Below are 23,636 nucleotides of genomic sequence, written 5' to 3'. Positions count from 1 at the left end.
TTGATTATCCACTTATAATTGAACAAATGTTCAACGACTGATGGATACTGTATAATCTAAAAATTCATAAAAAATATAGCAATATGTATCTTAAAATGTAGAAAATATATAATCATAACATATTTTATATAAATAAATAGAAAATTTGTTTTATAATAACAAATAAATATATTTTACTTTGTTAAAGTGTTAACAAAGAAGGGAAAAAGAGAGAAAAGAAGGAGAGAAAGAGAGCTAAGTTGTTAATAAGGGCAAAAATATAAAAGGAAAGTGGACACATAAGTAAAAAACTTGGGAAAGTATACCATGAATGGAAAGTGAGTTTTTGTGACAATACTCTAGGAGAAAGTGAGTTTTGATGACATTTGCCCTTTTTTTTATCAATTGACAATTTTGTAAGAAAAAAAAAAAAGCTTTGGCTTTGTTCCTCCTAAGAGCAAATATACCCAGAGTGACCAGCAGCAACCACAACCGCTTCTTCTTCTCCCTCCTCATCTTCCCATTGATATCCTTTCATTATCTCCCCACTAATCACAAATCCATTAACGTTGCATACAAATCTCATTCCTCAATCCCCCGAGGTATATATCAACCTGTTTCTAATTTGTCGGCAACAACAAACAAATCTGCACCATTTCTAATTCTGTGTTCTGTGAATTTCTTCTGTTGGGGGGAGAGAAGAGAAGAGAGAGAGAGAGAGAGAGAGAGAGAGAGAGCTTCTGGGTATTGTTTAATGGAGAAGGGGATCTTGTTGTTGCTATTGGGCATGATGTTTTCGAATCTAACGTTCGCCGCCGTCGACGATTTCACCGTTAGGGTTCCGTTTTGTGCTACGAGGTTTGCTAAAGATTACATCTTTGGGTTTCGAGATCAGACTTGTCCTGTTTCTGGTGTTGAATCAGCCCACCGTCCTCATTTTGTTGTTGTCACCGAGGTAATTCAAATTCGGAGCCTCGGATTTCAATTTCTAGGGTTTCTGCTTTATTGGAATCGATTCCATATCGAAAGAATCTGTCTTTTTGTTTTTAAATTTGGATACTTTTGCTTGTGTGTGGTGTTTATTTGTCAAGGGTGATGAGCGTTGGTTGCAAATAGCTTTGGATATGATCCATAAGAACAAGTGTGACTATGTGGCTTTGCTCTTCTATGCATCGTGGTGTCCTTTCTCAAGGTCATTTAGACCGAGCTTCGATGTTATCTCTTCTCTTTTCTCCTCTATTCCTCATTTTGCGATTAAGGAATCCTCCGTTAAGCCGAGGTCAGTTGATAGTGGCAATCTTTAAGCTAGCCCTTGAAATGAATTCTTGTAAATAATGAGCTTTTTGACCACTTGTTGTGGTGCAGCACCCTTTCCAAGTATGGAGTTCATGGGTTCCCCACGCTCTTACTTTTGAATTCGACTATGCGGGCACGGTATCGAGGAACCAGAATGCTTGATTCTCTTGTTGCTTTCTACAGTGATGTTACCGGTAAGGTGTTTTGTGCTAAGAGATGTTCTCGTAGGCCGTAGCTTTTCATATCTGTATTCTCTCTCTCTTCTGTGTTTACCTTGATGTGGATAGTAGTGTTTTTCCGTGATGAGGTTAGGCGATTAGATACATAGGAGTTGGTTCTGTATACTGATATTAGTTGTTTATGATGCTCAATCAGTGGAACTAACAAGTCATGTTATGAGATTGTAGGTATCGAAACGCTGGATAAAACTTCTCTTGAGAGAAGCGTATTAGTTCCTCATCTCGAGAACGAAAACAACACTGAGCCAGAAAACTGCCCCTTTACATGGGCAAGATCACCTGAGAATATGCTTCGACAAGAGACCTATCTGGCTCTTGCCATTGTATTTGTCCTGTTGAGATTGATCCACTTGTTATACCCTACACTCGTTGTGTTTATGAAATTCACTTGGGGACGGATTGCTCAGAACATGAGACTTGAAAGCCTGCTAGAACATACTGTTGGGTTTCTGAGCCGAGCTGTACAATTATGCATGCACAGGAGGAGCAATCTGCAGGGAGGAGCCATGAACGCCAGAGCATGGGCCTCCAAGTCTCTGGCCACTGTCTCAATTGGAGATTCAAGCTCATCAAACAGAGGGAGTTCAGCTTCTCAGTGACTTCGAAAAATTCTATAATATAGCAAATGTGGTCAGCTAAAATGTTTTTGGCTGCATCAGCCGTCTGTTACAGCTTTTCAGGAAAAGTTTTGCCTCTTTCCTGTATAATCAGCAGTTCCTCTAGACCAACAACTTTGGAGAGGGCTTAATTCATAGCTGAACATTTTGTAGTAGAAGTGTATATGTCATCAGATGGCAAGATTATAAAGTCAATTCATATTTTTTTTTGTCAATATTACATCAGAACTGATCTTTGCCAAAACTTGTTTCCTCAACTAGCTTCACATACATTGAATAATCAAAGGCAATCTTACAAAGTACATAAGTTAAAGACTTTCTAGCACCAATCTGTTTGGTTAGTCTCCAGGGTCTGCTTATTGTTTCCAAACACAGGATTATGCTCATCACCTTCATGCAGTCCCATTCGCTTCAAATGATGCCAAAGGGTTTCTAAAAATGTTGAGAAAAGCGTAAAGGTAAGTGGAAAGACACCAACGAATAAAAATTCTTAAATCAAGTCTTGTCATACATATATACTCTTGATTTGATTCTAAAAAAACTAATTCAACATAGAGATGTAACTTCTTAAACAAATTCTGTATAGCATACTCGTGACTTCAAACCCTACTAATTTGCTCACTAACTATGATCCTTAGAATTGTAATAACGGTACATAGAAGGCATACCTTCAGGGATTTTACCACCTGCAAGTTGCACAATGGCAAGAACAGCAAAGGTGAAGCCAGTCAAAGGACTCGTGGTTTCATCCACAACGTACTTCCTAAACGTTTCAATCGGCAATTGACTAACAAGCACATACGATTTAGAGTCAACAGAACCTGTATTGATCGAAAAAAATCAAAAACATTTTTTAAGCTAATCCAAATCTAAATCAAAGACGGTTCATCATCATCATCATCTTACTCTGTGACTGAGGAGGAAGCCTAGTTTGAGCATTAGAAGAAGCACGAGAGCGTTGAAGCTCTTTTAAGTCGTAACCAAAGACATTAGAGAGCTTGTTCTTGGCTTCGTTTGATGACGTGTGTGGCGAGATTACGCTGGCGATAGTTCTTAGTAACAATCTGAGTCAAATCTTCTCTTTTAATTGGACAACCTGAGGTTTGGTGTGACTTGAACAGTATGAATCTTATCACCTCTGATACTAGCTTATCCGTTTCCTACAATTTCAATCAAAAATCCTTAATTTGTTGAAGCAAAATCGAAAGCGAAAAAATTCCCAAAATTTGAAGAATCTGTTTTTACCTCTTTCGATATGTTGAATTGAGAGAGAGCATCTTCTTCATCGGCCATTCTGTAATCGAATCAACCAAATTAGGCGTAAAATTAAACAGATGAATCCAAGAGATTTTTTTTCAAGGAGATTCACCTGGAGGAATTTGGGAAGAAAGATACAGAAGAGCGGAGGAGGAGGACGATTAAATTAAAGAGCTTCGTGAACCCTAATTTATGGTATTAAACTATTATTATTTTTTATCAATTGGCGGGACATAAAGAGACTCTGATCGAGGGAGAGGGTTTTAACTTTTAAGAGTGGGAGACAAGTGTAATTCATGAAAAACACACAGAGGCATGGGGCACATCAAAGGTCTTGTCTAAATCCAACGGTTGAGATCTGTCGTTATCACTATTCGAGGCTTTCCACTATCAGAGACTTAATCTCAGCCGTTGATTTTGCTTCTTCCTGTCTTAAACCAAACCGCCAAAAAAACTTCCTTGTATCGTGACAGCAGTTTTTTTTTATCAGAACCGAAGACTCAATTCGATCGAGAGAGAGAGAAGCTATGGAGAAAGAGAGAGAGAAGCAGGTGTACTTGGCGAAACTCAACGAGCAAGCTGAGAGATATGATGGTAAAAACCCAATGACCCGTAGCTCTTTGTACTTTTGTTTGAAATTTCTTAAGTAAACCTTAAAAACTCTGTTCTCTGTTTCATTACTCTGTTGGAACATGTATTGATTATTCTATTTCGGTTACTTCGAAATCTTTTGTATTTAAAAAGATCTCATGAGGTTATTAGTGTTGTTAGCATCGATTTGTTTTCGATCTTATTCGATATTATTACCGGGGTTAAATGTAAAACTATGATGATGACTCTAGTAACCTCATAGTTTGTTTATGCTTTGATTCAAAATAATCAAATTATTTCTGTATGATGTTGTGGTATCGATTCTTATAACATGTGTTGTTGTTGTTGTAAACAGATATGATTGAAGCAATGAAGAAAGTTGCAGCTCTTGATGTGGAGCTCACAAATGAAGAGAGGAATCTTTTATCTGTTGGTTACAAGAATGTGATTGGTTCTAGGAGAGCGTCGTGGNATTGGTGCTAGGAGAGCGTCCTGGAGGATCCTTTCTTCGATTGAGCAGAAAGAAGAATCGAGAGGAAACGAACAGAATGCAAAAAGGATTAAGGATTACAGGACAAAGGTTGAAGATGAACTCTCCGTGATCTGTTACGATATTTTGGCTGTCATCGATAAGCATCTTGTCCCATCCGCAACCTTGGGAGAATCCACTGTTTTCTACTACAAGATGTCGGTCTCTACGATCTATTTCTTGAATTAAACTCAAAACAAGAGATTATATATATGACACACACTTGAATTGGTTTTTTGGATTTTTTTTTTTTTTTTTGTTAGGAAAGGAGATTATTTCAGATACTTGGCTGAGTTTAAGTCTGGTGCTCATCGCGAGGAAGCTGCCGAGTTATCACTCAAGGCGTATGAAGTAATGTTTACCATTTCTCTTGATCAAATTAGCCTAATTTGCTAGGAAAGAAAGGTAAGTTTTTATTTTTTATTTTTTTTTTATAATATAGGCTGCGACGACTTCGGCTAGCTCGGAATTATCTTCAACACATCCAATAAGACTCGGCTTAGCTCTCAACTTTTCTGTCTTCTACTACGAGATCTTGAATTCTCCAGAACGGTATTGTCCCGTTAAGAGCAAGTAACTTAATAGGCTAAATCCAAGTTCTAAAAATGTTTTGAAAATTGTCTTGAATCACTTAGAGCATGTCATTTGGCGAAGCGGGCGTTTGATGAGGCAATCGCTGAGCTGGACAGTCTTAACGAAGATTCATACAAGGACAGCACACTTATCATGCAGCTTCTCAGAGATAACCTCACTTTATGGACCTCTGATCTAGAGGAAATAGGTAAGTAATAATAATAAACAACACACGAGATACAACATATCTCTTTAGAACCTTATAGTACTTGCATTGAATGAATGCTTTATCATATACTTTTTTTTTTTGTCTTGCAGGTGAACAATCTAAAGGCCACAACCACGAGGTAAACAACTTAACATTATAAAACTAAATCTAAAGGAAAAGCTTTAGACTTTTTCTTAATATCTTTCTTCTTTTTTACCTTTTTTCATAAAATTTAATGCATAGCATCATAACCCTTGTAGAACTAATGAAGTGGAAAAGTTAGAAGACAGACATACACTTCTTTGGTACCGAACGGCTTAAACTTTTCTTCTTGCGACAAGGTTTTGAGTTGACGAAGGATGATACCTCATTCTATTTTTTGTGTACTTATGTTTTTTATTTTATTTTTAACATTGATATGAAAACTTATGTGTCGTCGGTTGAGTTTAGTTAGAGTTTTAACAAAACCGACCGAACCGAACCGAACCCGAATTTAAACCGAAATGTCTACCCCTATTTAGCTGTCTAATAAAAATAAATGTTTTTCAAAAAAATAACCAATGAAGAATCACAAAATGGTTTTTGCATATGAACTAGTAGTTCTAATAAGAAATCACATGTTTTTCTTTTGAATTAAAATGTAAACAAACTAACAAATCTGTAACAAAAAGAGAACATGAGGATACTGTAGAAGAACAGAGAGATCAGAAGAACCACACATAGATTTTATACACTCCCCACCAAATTTGAGTAGTCATCTGGATAGAATATTTTTTTATATACACCAAATCTCATATGATTCATTCCCCACTTACACAAACCGCAAATCAATCCAATCCAAATTACCAAACATTGCGAAAACCAATCAACCATTTTACAGCGGAGGTAAAAAAACAAAATAAAAAAAACAAAGTGAAAATATCTTCTACTACTCTTCAACGTCAAACTTATTTTATATGGTGAGTTTCAAAAGATCTTTCATCACCTTAATCTGACGACGATGCAAGATATATCATCTCTACTGTCTCTTCTCAGCGCTTCGGTAGTTAGTTCTTTCGCTGCTTTCAATGGATCTTTGATTCTTCTCGCGATATCGATTGCCTCTTGGTTAGCCATCACCTACAACATTACACATTTCAAAACCGTTTAATCACAAAAACGCCAACCAATATTCCTTCAGAACACAAGAACACCATTGTTTACCTTCCATAGACCGTCACTAGCAAGAACAAGAACATCTGTGTGATCATCTATAGATGAATCTTTAACGTCTGGATCAGACCGTAGATGTGTTTTGAGGCTTTTGTCCCCAAAAGCACGAGAAACTGCTAGCTGCCCGTTAACCCGAGGGACATCTCCTGAAAGAACAGAACGAAAAAAAAAAAAAAACATGTTTAGGGGTCTGATGTTTTGGATAACCTTTTTTCTTGATTTTGATGTTGTTTTGGTATTATCATCTTAGAGTAACCTGGCATGTTCGATACAAAGCCTCCCCTATCCTCGATGCTCAACCTTTCAGTATGTGGCTCATGATCGACAGTCATCTGTATCGCCTGACCTCCTTGAGATAGAACCGCCCGGGAATCACCCACATTTGCCACCCACAAACGTCGTCCATTCATTAGAATAGCAGTTACAGCGGTTGAGCCACCACGGCCTAAGTCAGAAGTATGTGACAGAATGGCTTGGTCTGTCTTCTCATAGGCAGCAACTATTGATCTGTGAGGGTCATACCTAAACTGCTCCTGAACACATCATCACAAAAAGTTTTAGATTCATCAACCATAACGATGCAGCGAAAGAGAATAGTGAAAACATAATGGTGGAGACCTCTTTGAGGATATTGGAGAACAAATGCTTCTGTAGATAAGCAGGAACACGTTCACCCAAATGACCGTCGTAGATTGCAAACAAACCGAGCTCGCTACCATCTACTTTCATGAATTTGGACACATGATAATCCTCCATTGGATGATTAGCTTTTCCCTTCACTAAGCTGTAACCGAATTTAATCTCTCCTTGGCTGTTTCTTCCCTTTCCAGAACTAGTTGACGCTCTCCCAACCACAAGCTACACCACCAAATTCATATCTTCCCATAATATTCAAGAACTCACATCCAAAAGACCAAATTTGACATCTACTCAGTTGACCCCACAATAATTGGTTCGATTTCTATCTAAAAATCACCTTAAACCATCATCATACCTCAAGAAGAACAGCAAGTCAATGCTATTTCTATAAGTTGTTGTTATAGTGAAGAAATAAGAAACAACACCAAAAGAGAATAGAAAAGATTTGAGTTTATTGACATACATCGTAGTCTGAAGAACCGAAGCAACATAACTTCGCCATGAGGAGAGAATGACAGATGTCTGATTTTAAAGATTACAAAGAGACCCTGCAAACAGCAAAACACACCTTAAAAACTTTTTTTTTTCATAAATCAAGAAAACCCCAAAAAAAAAAAAAAAACCCAAGAAGAAGAGGGATTACCTCAAAATCGGAGAACCGAGATTCCAAAAAAACATAAAAGAAAGGAGTAATACCAGTACCGTGAAGAAAGGGTTATTGACAGACAGACTCTGCAAATGTACTTCTTGCTTCAAAAGTCTTCGATAAAATTACGGAATTAGTGGAAGACGACGACGACGACGACAAGTAGACTTCAATTTTTGCTGTTGTGTTTTGTTTTTTTTTTTCCATTAAACAAAAAAAAAAAAGAATCGTCTCTTTCCATCCTTGTTTATTGGGTTTCGTTAGTTGACTGTTTTTTTCTTTTTTTTGCCGTGTCTTAAAAGCAGAGTCGCTGTGGCTTTTTCCTCTGTTTTTACCATTTCAATATTTCAAAAAGTAAACCATATCTTATTATTATAGAAAGTTAGATTTTGAAATTTAATCGATGAATTAATATGAGATTTTGACATATATAAAAGTTAATAATTAGTAGAAGATATTTGATATTATAACAAAAACAAAATATTTTGTTTTAAATAATATTAATAATATAAAAAAATTATTATAAAAATATACAAAAATTATAATTTTTTTTATATAATAAGAGATTCATAAAATTTGAAATTATAATATTATTTAGGGTTTTGTTCAAAAAAACCCTCCAAATAATTTTTTTTTGCAAGTTAACCCTCCGAATCAAATAAATGCAAGTTAATACCATTATCTTAAAAATCACCCACCATATAACCCTCGGATGCGTATAGATTTTGCAAATCGTATAAGTCTGTATATATATTCTTAAAACTACGTTGTTGAACATTTAAAAAAAACGTTATAGGGTAAGTTTGAGAACCCATGACCTACAAAACAAGCTAAAACACACACAACCAATTGCTCCACAAGAGCTTTTACGAATTATTTAACCTTTAACTATATATTATTATGTTGTCGTCATAAATAGCAGTGACGAACAAGCAAATCTAGAGCTAGAGAAACATTGTGAATTGTTCCGCTAGTAAGACGCATTTGAGATTCTTACTAGTAATCTTATTTATCAGTAAAAATTACAGGAAATTGGGAAATTGGATGGCGAATTTCATGATACCCAGATCCTAAACTGCGGAGAGGAGACAAAAACTTTGGCGGAAATATTATATAAGAATTCGGATCTTGAAAGAAGAAGATAATGAAAGGCGATTAGGGTGGTGATGATGATAAAGAGGTTTTAACCCATACAACTGGATCTGAATCGGAGTTAGAAGCAACTTCGTCGCCGCCGGAAGAGAGTGGAAGCGGAGGAGTTGCAGAGGAAGTGAAGGAGACAACGACAACGAAGTGATATATATATATATATTTAATTCTTTGAATAATTAACAAAATCTCCTCTGGCGCAGTTGGTTATTTGTGTTATGATTTGTTCTACAGGTCTGCGGGTCGAAAAAATTTTTGCATTTTTTTTTCTATGACCAAAGAAGCTGGAAACGACGCAGTTTTGAGAATCTATATACAGACTTATACGGTTTGTAAAATATATACACGTCCGAGGGTTATATTGCGGGTGACTTTTGAGATTATGGTATTGACTTGCATTTATTTGATTTGGAGGGTTAACTTGCAAAAACAAATTACTTGGAGGATTTTTTGCACAAAACCCTATTATTTACTTGTTTTTAATTTTAAGTTATTAATTCTACAAAAAATAGAAATGGGATTAAGAAAAATATACTGTTAATTATTAATTCTATATTTTATAAATTACTCACTTCTATATTAACATAGATTGTCTCATAATTTTCATCTAATAACTAAATAATTCATTCAAAAATATTGCTTTCAACTTTGTTTTATTGGTAAAACTTTTTTAATGGAAAGGTAAATTTTTTTTATATTTTTAAACCAAAATTTTCTCCTACTTTTTCCTTTTTCAGTTTGTAATAGGGTAAGATTAATATATTGACCAAAAAAAAAATTAATATAAGCATATTCTTTTTGAATAATTTATTTTAAAATTTAATGTAGTATTTTTAGATTGTTTTATGTGATTTATCTTTTCACCTTTGAATTATTTGGAATTCATATATTATGGTGCTTATGATTTTATATTATTTCTTTATTTATGTCAAATGAATTTTTTTCTATTTTTTCAACCTTGATTGGTTGGTTATAGACCGTTTTTGTGCAAACATAATTGTTAACATTCATTCAATTCCAAAGAGAGATAAAAAGTAGAAGTTCATCAACCTAATGGTTAGATAAAATAGGCTAATCAAACACAAGCTTACAACAAACATAGATAGACATATTGAAAAAACATAAAAATAGGCTAATCAAACACAAGCTTACAACAAACATAGATAGACATATTGAAAAAACATAAATTGTTGTTGATAGATCCATTGGAGTTCGGAGACTGTGACACCCTGCTTTGCAGATAGGTTTAAAAGAATTGATTTGGCCACATATATAACCAAATTTCACTTATCTTTTTGATCAAGGGTCTTGAGAGAATTCCATAATTAAGCATGCTTGAGCTACAGTAGTTTCAGGATGGATGACCTTTCGTAAAGTGATTGTTGGAACTGTGTGAGTGAGGACAAAACATAGGAAAATATCATATGTTGATTTATAGGGGTAAGTATATAAAGCCTCTCGTCCGTCGGATATGGGAGGGCCAAAAGTAGATGTGGGTCTCACTGAGGAAGGTAGGCCCATGGACTGGGAGTTGACATGGGTCACTAAGCAAGGTGGTATTCAGGGCGTTCCAGAGACAAAGGTTACATCATGGTGTGTCAAAGACACTTCCACGAATAAATTGAAAATTTTAATATTAGTTACTATCCAAAGATTTTATGACGTTAGAAAATGGTCTTTAGTTTCATTGGTTGTCGGAGGAAGTCATTTTAAGATAGCTAAAGGACGTTAACATATTCTCTCTACACATGAGGAGGGCAGAGCCGAGGTTCTCTTTACGGTGGAAGAGATTGGATACAAGGTTATCTTCCCAGAGGAGAAAGGTGGAGGAGGTTGGGTGCACATTATCTCCCCAAGGGAAGAAGGTGGAGCCAAAGTTTTCTCCATAGTGGAGGAGGTTGGACGCAAGGTTCCATGGTTGGTCATACACTATTCTGATGTTACATCATTAATTAGTATACTATGAAATATAATTTTTATTCAAAATGTTTTTTGAACCAATAATTTTAGTAATTAAAAATCTATGCAAAAGTGAAAGTAAAAAGACATATAATAGTTGGCTTAATGTGTTTATACAGACATTTTTTAGGTGGTGAAAAAGAATATATTTGTAACATACAATATATTTAGATGTAAACAATACGCTTTTAATGGTAACATACATAAAAGATTTGTAAATAAATATAAATCAATATATTATAGCAAAAATAAAACTTATAAATAATATTATTTATAAAACTTTAAACCCGCACATTGGGCGGGACAAGTCTTTTCTAGTCTTATTATATAAAGCTTGGTTCTCAAAGTTAGTAACTCACCAGATTGTGACATGTGTCAGTCTTAACGATTAGATATCCAAGTTAGTAACTCATCAGATCTTGACATGTGTCAATTTTAACGATAAGAAATCACATATCAAAGTTAGTAACTCATCTGATCGTGACACATGTCAATTTTAACGATTAGAAATCACATTTTTCAAACTTGGTAAAACGATGCATAAGATAATTGTAATCTTATTACATTAAAAAAAACTTTGTTAATCCTAAAAGGAAAAGGATTGGTGAAGTGATCTTAGTGCAGTGGCCAAAGGTAAGTCCTTAATGCACAAGGTCCCATCACACCACGGAACGAGTCCGCTCTCTACGATTGTAGGGATTAGACTAATGGACCAACCTGCTGTGACCTAATGGTTAACAAAAAAAAAGGGGAAAAGGATTGTAAATACACATTTTATATAAACAAATTGATGATGACATATTTTTCACCAAACAAATAATTTTGACTAGCTTTGTTTGTCTTGGTAATATTTTTTTCTTTGTTTTTATTAACCTTTTCTTTGACACATTATTGTTTTTGAACAAGTCTTGGTATTATTATTATTTCTATTAATTTGCAGGACAAATAGCATATAAAAAGATGAATACACAAATGTAAGATAGCAACAGAGATTATATAACACTAGATCAACTTCCTTAATTCCCTTAATTTCTTCTTGTAACAAATGACTCAGAACTCTACTATGAGATCCGACATACAAAATATTGTAAAAATTGCATTGAAACCTCCATGACCCTCCTCCAGCCAGCTTGTCATTTATTTTCACATAGATCCACAAAGGTGCTTTGTCATCTACTACAATTGAATCATCAATATTTGGAGAATTTTGAGACATGGTGTCATTATATTTCTAGAGAATAAAAAAATTGTTAGCTACTAAATTTTAACAACAAGTACATAAGTGTTAATCTATAACTGAAAGTGAAAAACTGAAAACATAAAGAAAGCATAGCACAACAAAGAAAACAGAGCACAACAATTAAACAATATGTACGAATCATCATCACAGTTAATACAAACAAAACAAACAAAAACAAACTATGATTAGATTAGTATTCAGAAAAATAGCTTTGAATTTACCTTTGTCTCTTCTAGTTGGAGATTTGAGAAAAAAAATTCAGAGGCTTAGATTACAATTACGAACTTAGACACTTTTCAGTTTATAGCTTCTCATCTAGGTTTTAACTTTTAACCTAGTAGCTTTTAACATAGAAAAAAATAATAAACCTTGTAATCAATTTTAACTTTTATGTTTAACAAAAATTTATAAGTGGGTTAAGTTGAACATGGGCCACAAAAATATAAGCCAAATAGCTATTGAATTCATCTTCTCTGACACACTACTAAACGATTTCGATCAACTCCATTGATACTTTTAGTTCCGAATCGTTGATTCCACCACGCTTCTAAACACCTCTCTTCTAGAATCGCGATTTCTAGACGATTCCAAGCAATTCTCGACGCTTCCACTTCGGGAATGCGAAATGTCGCTCTTCTAGCAATTCTGTGCAGCGTATATTGTAATAACCTAATCTGATTTTGTCTCTCGTTACAAATGAAATTTCTAAAAAGTAATAGTAAAAAATTATTCTTAAAAGAATAAATACAATATTTTTTTAATAATAAATAATTACTTCCCCGTTTCAAAATATAAGATGTTTTATCTAAAAACCCGCATTTAAAGGAATGTCTACTTTAAAAAAATTTAATCAATCATAAACAATACTGTATAAAACAAATAATAATAAAATATAATAAAATAATCTAAAATTGCCTAGAATGTTGAAAACATCCTATATTATAAAACAAAAAAAACTTCTAAAACATCTTATATTATGTAACAGAGGAAATCTTATTTTTACTTTAAATCTGGATTCTATATATAACTGTTAATTCAGATGGAATTAGTCACAGAAAAACAATAGTTGTTTATTAAACAACAATTTTCTGAATCTGAAAATGATACATACAACAATTTTCTGAATCTGAAAATGATACATAAAAATATTACGTGGAAGTAAAGTTCCAAACGTTAAAGTATTACATAGTCATCATAATCATAGAACAAACATTAAGTATGTCTGTATGTGTTACACATAATGTGTATATGAGGCCACGTCAAAACTACACAATATGGGTGCAAATGGTTACACAATTGAAAAGGTTGAAGGAGTTGAAAAAAATTATTCAACCAACTTTCACTATTTGAATAGAAGAGATTGAAAAAGTTGAAAAAAACTATTCAACCCATTCAACCTAAAAATTTGAAAAAATAAACTAATCATACAGCAAAAATGTTCAACTTATTCAACCACTATTTTGGAGATGAATGAGTTGAATAATATTCAACCCAATTTTGTGCAACTTAATATTTTCAATTTTGTTCGTACACTGGCTGGATTGATAGTACTCGGGATCAACATATCCTGGAGTACCTATCACCGTAGTTGTCAGGTGAGTTTGATCAACGCTTATAGACCGTGAAGTTCCAAAATCCGAATATGGTAAGTTTAATTCCTAAAAAGGGACACAATATACAATAAAACCTCTATAAATTAATAAGATCGAGACCACAAAATTTTATTAATTTATAGAGATTTTAATTTATCGATAATTTAATAATTATTAATTTATGAAATTTTTTTGTTTTCTTAGTTTTTAATATTTTCTATTAAAAATAAGATACTTTCGTTATAATTCACACATTTATAAATAAATAAATAAAAATAATTTCGGCTATCGTAATATGATAGATGTCAATAATTTACTAGGTTATCCAGGTGAAAATGATAAATGTTTAGAAGTTCAGAGTTTAGAATAAATTGTTGTTACTATTCTTCATGATGAAGTCCAAGAAGAAATTACGGTATCTTTAGAACCAATACACGTAAAGAAGCAACTATTGCGTGTAAGACGCTCCATAATTTTTGAATGCAATTTGAGAAAACAACACAAAAAGATTTTGATACAATGAGAAAAATTGTAGATGAGAATGTAAATTCAAGAATATGCAAACAACAATAGAGTCAAATTTTACTAAATGTTTTTAGATATATATATAGTTTATATCATTAATAATTTATGATATTTATGAGACCCTATTTTTACATAGGATTTCAAAAAAAAAATATTATTTTATTTAATCGAATGGTGTTATTTTTTACACCGACTCAACTTGGAACCGGAAAAATTTATTATTTTATAGCGAGTATTAATTTAAAGAGTATTAATCTAGAGAGATTCTACTGTATTTGGTAGAAATTTCTTTCAATATGGTAAGTTTAATTCTAGAATAAATGAAACAAATATTTGCCTTAACCCGAAGGTGGATAAACCGGAAAGAATGGTGGATTTTATGCCGATAAGTCTTTGTAAAGTAAGCTATAAGATCATTTCTAAGATTTTGTATTTTCGGATGAAGAAAAATTTACCCTCCCTTATTTTGGAAACTCAGTCGGCTTTCGTTTCAGGAAGGTTGATTACGGACAATATTATTATTGCTCAGAAAATGTTTTATGGGTTAAATATGAATTGATGGTGCAAATCGGATTTACGTACTGGATTTTAAAATGGATATGAGCAAAGCTTATCATCGGGTAGAATGGTCATTTCTGGAAGCAGTCATGGGGTGGCTGGGTTTTGATAGTAAATGGATTTCATGGTATGTGGTGTGTCAGTTCAGTCTCTTATCAAGTCCTTTTAATTGATCAGCCTCGAGGCTCTATTCTCACGGAACAGGGTCTACGACACAGAGATCCTTTCTCTTCGTACTTGTTGATACTTTGGACGGAGGTATTTATTGCTAATACTAAAAAGGCTGAGCTGGAGAATAAGATCATGAGCCTCATGCTAGCTCGTGATTTTCCTCCTATCTCCCATCTTCTATTTGTGGATAATACTCTATTCCTTGCAAAGCAGAAGAGGAGGAGTGTAAGACAGTTATGGATATTATTGGTAAGTATGGTAGAGCCTCGAGTCAAGAGGTCAATCTCGCAAAATCATCTATCTTGTTTGGGAAGAAAATATCAAATCAAGCTAGAGAACAGCGTAAAAAAGTGATCGGTATTTCTAAAGAAGGGGGAATGGATTCCTATTTGGGTATTCCGGAAAGCCTTCAAGGTTCACGTAGTCGAGTCTTCAGTTATGTTGGGGACAGACTGGATGACCGGGTGAATGTTGGTGAGTAAATGTGACACCCCAGTTTCAAGGACTTGTAGAGAGGTTTAAAAGAACTGATTTGGCCACCTATGTCACCACAGTGCACTTATATTTTCGGTCTAGAGTCCTGAGATAACTCCACAGTTAAGTGTGCTTATGTTGGAGTAGTCTCAAGATGGGTGACCTTCCGGGAGGTGACTCTCGGAACTGTGCGAGTGAGGGCAAAACACATGGAAAGATCATTTGATGATTTGTAGGGATAATAACTAAGTATTTAAAGCCTCCCAGACGTAACAAACCGACCGTCGGATATAGGTGGGCTCACGGGCCTAATAAGAGGATGTGAGGCCCATTAGGGAAGGTGGGCCCATGGACTGGGATTAGACATGGGCCCACTGAAAGGTGACAGTCGGGGAGTTACGGTAAATATCTAACTAAGGGTGGGATGGAAGATTTGATTAAATCAGTTGCGCTGGCCCTTCCAACCCATGTAGTGTCATGTTTTAAACTTCCGTAAGACTTAACATCTAAGTTAACGAGTGCCATATCAAAATTCTACATTGGGTGGATTGAGATAAGTTGTGTGAAGAAATAAGTAGTGGAGGACTGTGATTTAAAGCTCTGGATAAATTTAATAATGCAATGCTGGTCAAGTAGTATTGACGATTAATCCAATTCTCAAACTCTTTATTTGTCTGGGTGCTGCAGGGTCGACATTTAAGGAACAAACATCCTTTATTGGCTAAAAAACCTTATTCTCCGTCGTTTGGTTGTAGGAGCATTTTCTCGACAAAAAACCTAGTTATGCATGGTGCAAGGTGGTTGGTGGGTTCATGTTCTAGTATTTCGGCCAGGCGAGATCCTTGGATCCCTGATCAACATCCTAAGCCAACTAATGGTAGGGGTAGGACAATTGCATCTAAATTATTTAATTAATCCGGTCACCAAGGAGTGGCATTTACGTATTCTTGAGGAGTTTATGGATCCTAAAGATATTGCGATTATTCAGAGTATGAATTTATGTAAGTTCTTTAAACCGGATAGGTGGGTCTGCCATTATTCAAAATTGGGAAATATTCGGTATGTTCGGATCATGCATGGGTTGGCAAAGTAGACGGTGGAAGCGGTAGAATATGGTCCCACATGTACAACCCTAAGAGCCCATGCATGTAAACTACATATTCGTCCTAAAATTAAGCTTCTTTTGGAAAGTTGCATCTGACACATTTCCAGTGACAGATCGATTAGCTTCTCGAGGCGTCCAATGTGATACCCATTGCAAAAGATGTGTCTCTTCGTGTGAGACAATTAACCATGCTCTTTTTGAATGTCCTAGTTCGTGCCAAATTTTGGAGTTTTCTTCGATCCAGGTTACTCTAGTGGGTTTTCCTTATGGGTCTGTTTATTCGAATCTGGATTTTATTTCCTAGAGAGGATCGTCTCATACAAGTGAGCAAGTTTATCTTCATCAGTTACCTTGGATTTTGTGGTCAATTTGGAAGGATAAGAATAAAAAAGTATTTCAAGACACGCAGTTAGCGTTATATAAGATTATTAATCAGGCTGTAAGTGAGAAGTTAATATGGGAGGATGTGCAGTCTCATTCAATGGTATCTTAAGATTTTTGGAATCGTCGGATTCCTTTTTCCCTATGGTGCCTTAGGTTTCAACTTCCCGTCTTCAAATAGATGGCTCTTGTAAAGTTTCTGATGAGCTTTGGGCCATGGAGTGGATTCTAGCTAACGACGTTTATTGTGAGAGCTTCATGACAGATTGTGCGGAACTTGCTATGAATCATGATTAAGACCCTTGAAGACTGGCCCGTCTTTTCTAATCTTCTTGATGACTTCCACCTGCTTAGGACCGCCTTTCCACTCTTCTCCTTGTCAAACATTTCTCGCTCGTCGAATTTGAAAGCTGATTGTCTTGCTGAATCGTCCAAATCATTAATTTCTGCAATTTCTTTTGTAAACTTTATTCTTCCTTCTGGTTTAGATTACCAAATGTGGAGTTCTTTTCTGATTAAAGTTTGGTTGAAAAAAAAAAATACCGTTTTATAATTTCTTTTAAAATATATTTGGATTACGAGAAAAAATAATTTATAATCAAAACAAAAAAAATATTGTTAACCATCACAGTTTTATAACAAACCAAAATATACATTGATATCATTTATATTATATATTATTTTTAAACTGTTACATGTCATTTCTCAAAAACAACACAAAATTAACCGTGAAAAACCTCACACCTAATTTAAACATATTTGATAAAATTATTGTATGTAGACTAGTGGTAAAAAAATATTAATCAAATATGTTCAAATTAGGTGTGAGGTTTTTCACGGTTAATTTTGTGTTGTTTTTGAGAAATGACATGTAACAATTTAGTTTTACAATACATCGAAATGTTTATTTTAGAAAAATCTTATATTAAGATTTTATTTTACCCTTCGTCTACCCTATTCTTATACTTAGAAAAATGAAATTTCCCATTTTGATATTATTTTCTAAAAGTATTTAATTTACAAATACACCGATTTTAACTTTGGAGTCAAATTCTTGAAAGACAAGGATAATATGTTGGCTAACCACCCACGCCACACAGGAAACTCGATGGCCCATGCATTCAAAGTGGTTGGGGAGTATTAATTAATTAGTTATTATTCTAGAAAGCATGCAAAATCTGTAGTCGTTTATCGTGTTTTAGTCATCTCTCCCTCTCAATCTCAATGTTGATGATGATATATGGGAAAACAAAAAAAAATACACAAATAAGTGTATTTTAAGATTTCGTACACCCATAGCTTCTAGCATATACGTCGTGACTCGTGTGTAATTACATAAATTAAACTCAAAACATAGAGGATAAGCGGACCATACCTTCTAGTTACAAAACACCAAAACGGAACGTAGCTCGACTCGACTACAGTGTGGGTATATATGTGATTAGAGCCCTAATAACAGAAATTAAAAAAAAAAAAAATAATAAAAAAAATAAAATAAATAAAATAAAAAATAAAATAAAAAAAACACTAAACCAAGAGTATCTAAGAAATATCGTTCATATGAGGGTTTCGTCGAAGCAAGAGTCAGGCCAATAAAGCGACGCAACGTCACAACCTTCAAAGCTTGAGCTGCTACTTGCATCCTCCGGATTGTTGTGAGGAAGAGAAGGCGTGATATTTTTAGGGTTGTGGTCTATAAGAGAAGGGAGAACCCATGAAGATGGATCATCATGTTCATGCTCATGATGATCAATTGGATGTTTGACCAAATTATCTATAAAGTGATCCTCACTATTCAAAGGTGTTTGGAGATCGAAAGGGACATGATCAAGAAGTGGGTCACCTTGTGATGGTAGCTCACTAGGATGACTATTGTTTAAATGGTATTCTTGTTGTTGGAGTGGTTGGGTGGTTAGAGCATCATTTATAGAACCAATTGGAAATAAGCCTTGATTTTGATCGTTACCCTCAAGTTCAAGAGTGGGATTAAAACCCGGGGTTTGATCTTTATTCCAAGAGACCATGGAGTTTAAGAGGTCCATGGCATGGTTATGATCGATATCGAGAATACTACTGGGGCTATTGTTGTTGTTGGTTAATGCAGCCGGAGAATTAAGCATGTATTGGAGATATTGTAGCTTGGCAAGTTGAGCAGCTTCAGCATGAATGGATGAGAATTGTGATGTTTGTTCAATGAGATCTTTTAAGTTTGCTAAGGCTATGAGCTGAGGTAAGCTTGCGAAGAGGTCGGTTCTTGGCTGATGAGTCACGGGATCTATTCCCATTTGGATCAGTTTCTTCTTTAGATGTGTATTCCAAAAGTTCTTGATTTCATTATCTGTACGTCCTTGCAAATGCGTCGCAATGGCAGACCATCTAGACATCATAACAAAACAATTAGTCATTCAAGTTTCCAAACAAATTTTAAAAAGAAAAATAGGAATATATAATGTTGAAAAAAAATTACTAACTTATTTCCAAGAATGGAATGGAGATGGAGAATTGTTTGCTCTTCTTCCGCTGAAAACTTGCCTCTTTTAATATCTGGTCTCAGATAATTTGTCCATCTCAGTCTACAACTCTTTCCACACCTATTCAAATCTGCAAAGAAAATTAAAAAGTTCCAAAACCATATATACGAGTTTATACGAAAATGATTGATCGAGTTAAGAGACTATAGGGAAAGGAAGTAACCTGCGAGCTTGGGGAGGGCTCTCCAGCTTCCATGGCCATGTTTATGAATGTAATCAACAAGCTTTTGATCTTCTTCAGGTGTCCATGGCCCTTTCTTTAGACCATTCTCATCGCAGCAAGGCGACCTCCCCATCTCTCCCTGATTAGGTTGCCTTATCTCGCCTCTAAGACTACCAAAGCTTGAGGTTACGACTTAATATTTATATACAGTTCGTGGAAGTTTGATGATAATTTGATAGAATATAATACTGATATATTATTCTTCGGCTACACTTGGCTTTCTTTTTAATGTATGATTTGTTTGACTAGTGTTTTTTTTTTTCTACGGGATTTTGGTATTCTTTTTATTAACTAATTTCTTCGACAAAATCTATGTCGCCGTTTCTTTTTGATACGGAAAAATCTACTTCTAGGCTTCTAGCTAACGATGAAGCCAATACATACCATGAACTGACGTATTTCTCTTGCATTTTTTTAAAGCTCTCTACTGTTAGATAAGTACGTTTTTATGGGAGACATTTCAAAATATTTAAAGTCTAATTCCACTTAATGTTTTTTCGCTATATCGTTATGGATTATATATATAACAGAATTTGTATTTCTGGTTAGAAGACAGTTGTCCAAACATTCTAAATTAAGGGAAAAATGTTACTGAGATTTATGTGGTCATTTGGGCACAATATCCGTGAAGTGTCTCCCTTGTGGTAATGCGTTGTTTCTGGGGGGTTTGGTAAATCAAATCTAAATAATATATACTCTTCTTCTTAGATGGATTAGATAAGGTATATTTATTTATGGTATGCAGATCATTTAAATAAGACCAGAGGAGCTAGCATGCATTGTGTAGTTTCTAATTGTTCACTTTAAAAGTAGATGTATGTGTAGATGAACACATGCTTTTAAAATTTGCAAGATTCATGGTACATTTATAAATACGTTAAAGTCATACTTTTTTGTGTTTGGTATGAGCCATTATTTCAGGAACTATACATCTTGGTTATGGAAGTTTCTTCTTTGTTTGTATAGAAGAAAAAATCATTGATCTGACAAAATTAACTATTACCAAATTGACAAATAAAATTGATGTATTTACGGAATATAATAACGAGTTGGTAATGGGGGGAGACCAAAGTGAACTTATTGGGAAATAAACAAAAAAAGTCCAATAATAATGGTAAGTTTGGTCAACAAAGATGTGAAAGCCAAAACACAAAGGATTACGTGGTTGGACTAAAGGAACCTTTCCCATGCACGCAAGGCGACGATTATTGATTTGTCATCTAATGCATGGCTTCTTCTTACTCCATCATTTCTACGTACCAACAATATATATAAACCACCTGACTTCAGTATTATTCTTTTAATTTTTGGAAATGAATCAAATGTAATGACTAATTAACCGGAGATGCACAGATTGAAAAAAAACAAAAACACACACACACACACACAAACTTCCCATCAAAGAAAGGATGATCGATAAATTCATTATACTCAGAGTTTCATTTTTTTTTCGAGGGAGCAACCTTTTATGATTGTAAAAGAAAATTTGATTTTCGGAGATGGTTCGTAGTATATTTACATATATGGTTTTACTAAATACACAACTTAATTAGTTAAATTTTAGTGTAGTCCACGGAAAAGTTACAAATTAAAATATGGGATTTTTTTCTTTAAATTGAAGTACAAAAATACGGCTGTTATATACTTATACTCCATATCATATTAATTGATGTTTTAGAGAAAAAAAAATGAATTTTGTTGATTGTATATAGATAAGAAATTATAATTTTTGATTTTTTTTTAAAAAATATAATAATTTATTTAACTTATATACAATAACTTTCAACATATATGTTTTTTTTTCATAAACCCGATTAGGCTGATCGATCAACGTTAATCCAATGAGTATTTGAAGTTACAAACCAAGGGACAACACAGGCCACACAATGACACTAACATGATTTAAGTCCGTATGAAGTAGATGTGTGCAAGTGACTCTCTTTTATAAAATAGTACGTATGTGTTTTTGTTACACTAAATAGTTAGAGATAAGGATCGATCAACTTAAGCTTGAAGTGTTTGGTAGGAGCCAAGTTGGTGCAGCAAACTCTCCAAACCTGCACTACTTCCATCTATAATAGACACATCAAGCATTTACACACTGTTTAGTTTCCATATCTTCGGTTCGTTTGTTTAATCTTACGTCACAAAGTTTTGAATAAATTCTTTTTCCCAACGATATACAATACTTTTGGAATATAAATTATATTTTTTTTAATTAGCTAATTGCAATAGTGAAATTTTTTGCCAAAGATAACACATCAAAGATGTATATTATCAGCCATTTTTTGACATGCGGGCTGGGTCATGTACAAAAACTTTAGGAAATTGAATGTACATATGTATTCTAAATGATAAATAATAAAATACTTAACGTGACACTTAAAGCTTAAGAACGACAATTCAGACGCTTTGATATTACAACATTATCTTTGTCAGTTTGTTTTTCATGTATTGTTTAAGAAAAGTTGAGATATAATGTATCAATCCTCACGCGGTTGCTTGAGAATTATATTCATCAAACATTTTGTCTCGACATTTGTTGTTTTTATCCGAATTTTTCATAATTTGTACTTCAAATAGTATATATAATTAATCTATATATATATATATATATTTAATCAGATTTATCTTGTGGAAAAAATGTTAAAGTAGAAGATCAGCTATATCGTCTTACACAAGTCAGAGACTGTTCTAAGTTTTGTTAAATTATTCTTTATTTTGAATGAGATCTGATCGTACGTGCATGTATTTTCTTTAACATTTTTTCTCCGAATAATACTTGAAATTTATATAATTTATAGTATATTATACACATTATCCTGTCCTTATGCGTACGTGTGGCTACTACAACTTAATTAGAACACGGTCAATGAGCGAACGTCGAAAAATGTCAGTTTCGTGAACGTCGATTCGATTCTCTGCCGGGAGGGCACATATTTACACATCTTATACTAACTATGGAATCCTTAATAAATAAAGATTAAGGTAAAAGGAAAAAAAATGAAATGGTTGATGGAGAAATCGTAGTTGTCAAGGGTCAGCTAAACAACTGAATTGCTTGTAAAGTTAAGTTTTCAACTAAAACATTATGTAATTTAAAGACTATTGTAATTAAACTTTAGATATATAATTAAATAATCGAGAAAGACTTTTGGGAGGACATAAAACTGGCAAGAGGTTCAGCGACGACATTGTAGCTCTCTATGTTCACCAAAGTCTTACTCAAAAGATCTCCCCCTTCGGTGCTCAGTGTATCTCCTCTTCTTTGACTTACAACTTTATTGAAGATTATAAATAAATATAGGGGGAATTTAAAATTAAAATTGTATAGTAGACGATATCGTGACAAACTTTTATTAATAAATTTTCTAGCTTTATATATTTATAGGTATATATGAATATTTAAATTTTCAAGTTTTTCATAAATCCCTTGTATAAAAAAATATTTCTTTCCCCACCATTATATACATATACAAAAGTATACATTCTATATAGTTACATATTTGAGCATTTCTGAGAATTGCCCTTTAAGTGTGCCTCTTTTCAAAAATAAGATCTCTTTTAGCTATCCATTTTAGAAAAGAAAAAAACCCTGATTAAATCTGAAGAATTTATAAAGTTTTATAAAGTTTAGAAGGTATTTTTTAATGATAACTACTATACTACTAATTTGATTCAAGTTTTTGTAATGTTTTAAATGGTTTTTATATGGTTTTTTTACTCTAGCATAGACTATGATCGTTGTACATAATCATTGCATATATCACTTTTGGTATGAATTATATTTGAAATAACTAAAACGAAATGCATATCAAATTAGATTAAAAAACAGATTTTTTTTTTAAAGAGGCTTTCTTAAAAAATATATATATTAACAATTATTTGAATAATTATGATTGAGAAAAAATATATTAAAATATATATATATATATATATATA

The 23,636-nt window shown here is 33.7% G+C and overlaps 4 protein-coding genes and 1 pseudogene across 5 annotated transcripts; 2 read left to right on the top strand and 3 right to left on the bottom strand.

Moving 5' to 3' along the window:
* On the top strand, nt 397-2,330 carry LOC104742021 (5'-adenylylsulfate reductase-like 4). Its single transcript, XM_010462982.2, has 4 exons — nt 397-934; nt 1,071-1,258; nt 1,345-1,469; nt 1,683-2,330. The coding sequence occupies exons 1-4, from the start codon at nt 734-736 to the stop codon at nt 2,111-2,113; spliced, it is 945 nt and encodes a 314-aa protein (XP_010461284.1). The 5' UTR covers nt 397-733; the 3' UTR covers nt 2,114-2,330.
* LOC104742022 (melanoma-associated antigen 8-like) lies at nt 2,315-3,578 on the bottom strand. The gene is given in 6 exon segments (XM_010462984.1): nt 2,315-2,563; nt 2,800-2,952; nt 3,038-3,146; nt 3,148-3,291; nt 3,377-3,425; nt 3,501-3,578. Coding segments are annotated over 5 exon segments (567 nt in total). The 5' UTR covers nt 3,425; nt 3,501-3,578; the 3' UTR covers nt 2,315-2,450.
* Nucleotides 3,874-5,796, top strand: LOC104742020 (annotated as a pseudogene).
* Nucleotides 6,247-8,009, bottom strand: LOC104742019 (probable protein phosphatase 2C 10). 2 transcript variants are annotated; one of them, XM_010462978.2, is made up of 6 exons: nt 7,784-8,009; nt 7,604-7,688; nt 7,120-7,359; nt 6,758-7,034; nt 6,493-6,647; nt 6,247-6,408 (listed from the first exon to the last, which is right to left on the bottom strand). In XM_010462978.2, exons 2-6 carry the CDS (start codon nt 7,640-7,642, stop codon nt 6,271-6,273), a joined length of 849 nt encoding a protein of 282 aa, XP_010461280.1. In that variant the 5' UTR covers nt 7,643-7,688; nt 7,784-8,009; the 3' UTR covers nt 6,247-6,270. The 2 variants fall into 2 exon arrangements, with proteins under 2 accessions (XP_010461280.1, XP_010461281.1); XM_010462979.2 differs by having other exon boundaries at nt 7,843-8,009.
* On the bottom strand, nt 18,200-19,791 carry LOC104742018 (transcription factor MYB39-like). Its single transcript, XM_010462977.1, has 3 exons — nt 19,635-19,791; nt 19,412-19,541; nt 18,200-19,316 (listed from the first exon to the last, which is right to left on the bottom strand). The coding sequence occupies exons 1-3, from the start codon at nt 19,765-19,767 to the stop codon at nt 18,497-18,499; spliced, it is 1,083 nt and encodes a 360-aa protein (XP_010461279.1). The 5' UTR covers nt 19,768-19,791; the 3' UTR covers nt 18,200-18,496.

The sequence above is a fragment of the Camelina sativa genome, chromosome 14, assembly GCF_000633955.1.
Source record: "Camelina sativa cultivar DH55 chromosome 14, Cs, whole genome shotgun sequence".
Classification (NCBI taxonomy): domain Eukaryota; kingdom Viridiplantae; phylum Streptophyta; class Magnoliopsida; order Brassicales; family Brassicaceae; genus Camelina; species Camelina sativa.
The sequence above is the reverse complement of the archived record's forward strand: the minus strand, read 5'-3'. Positions and strand labels throughout refer to the sequence as shown.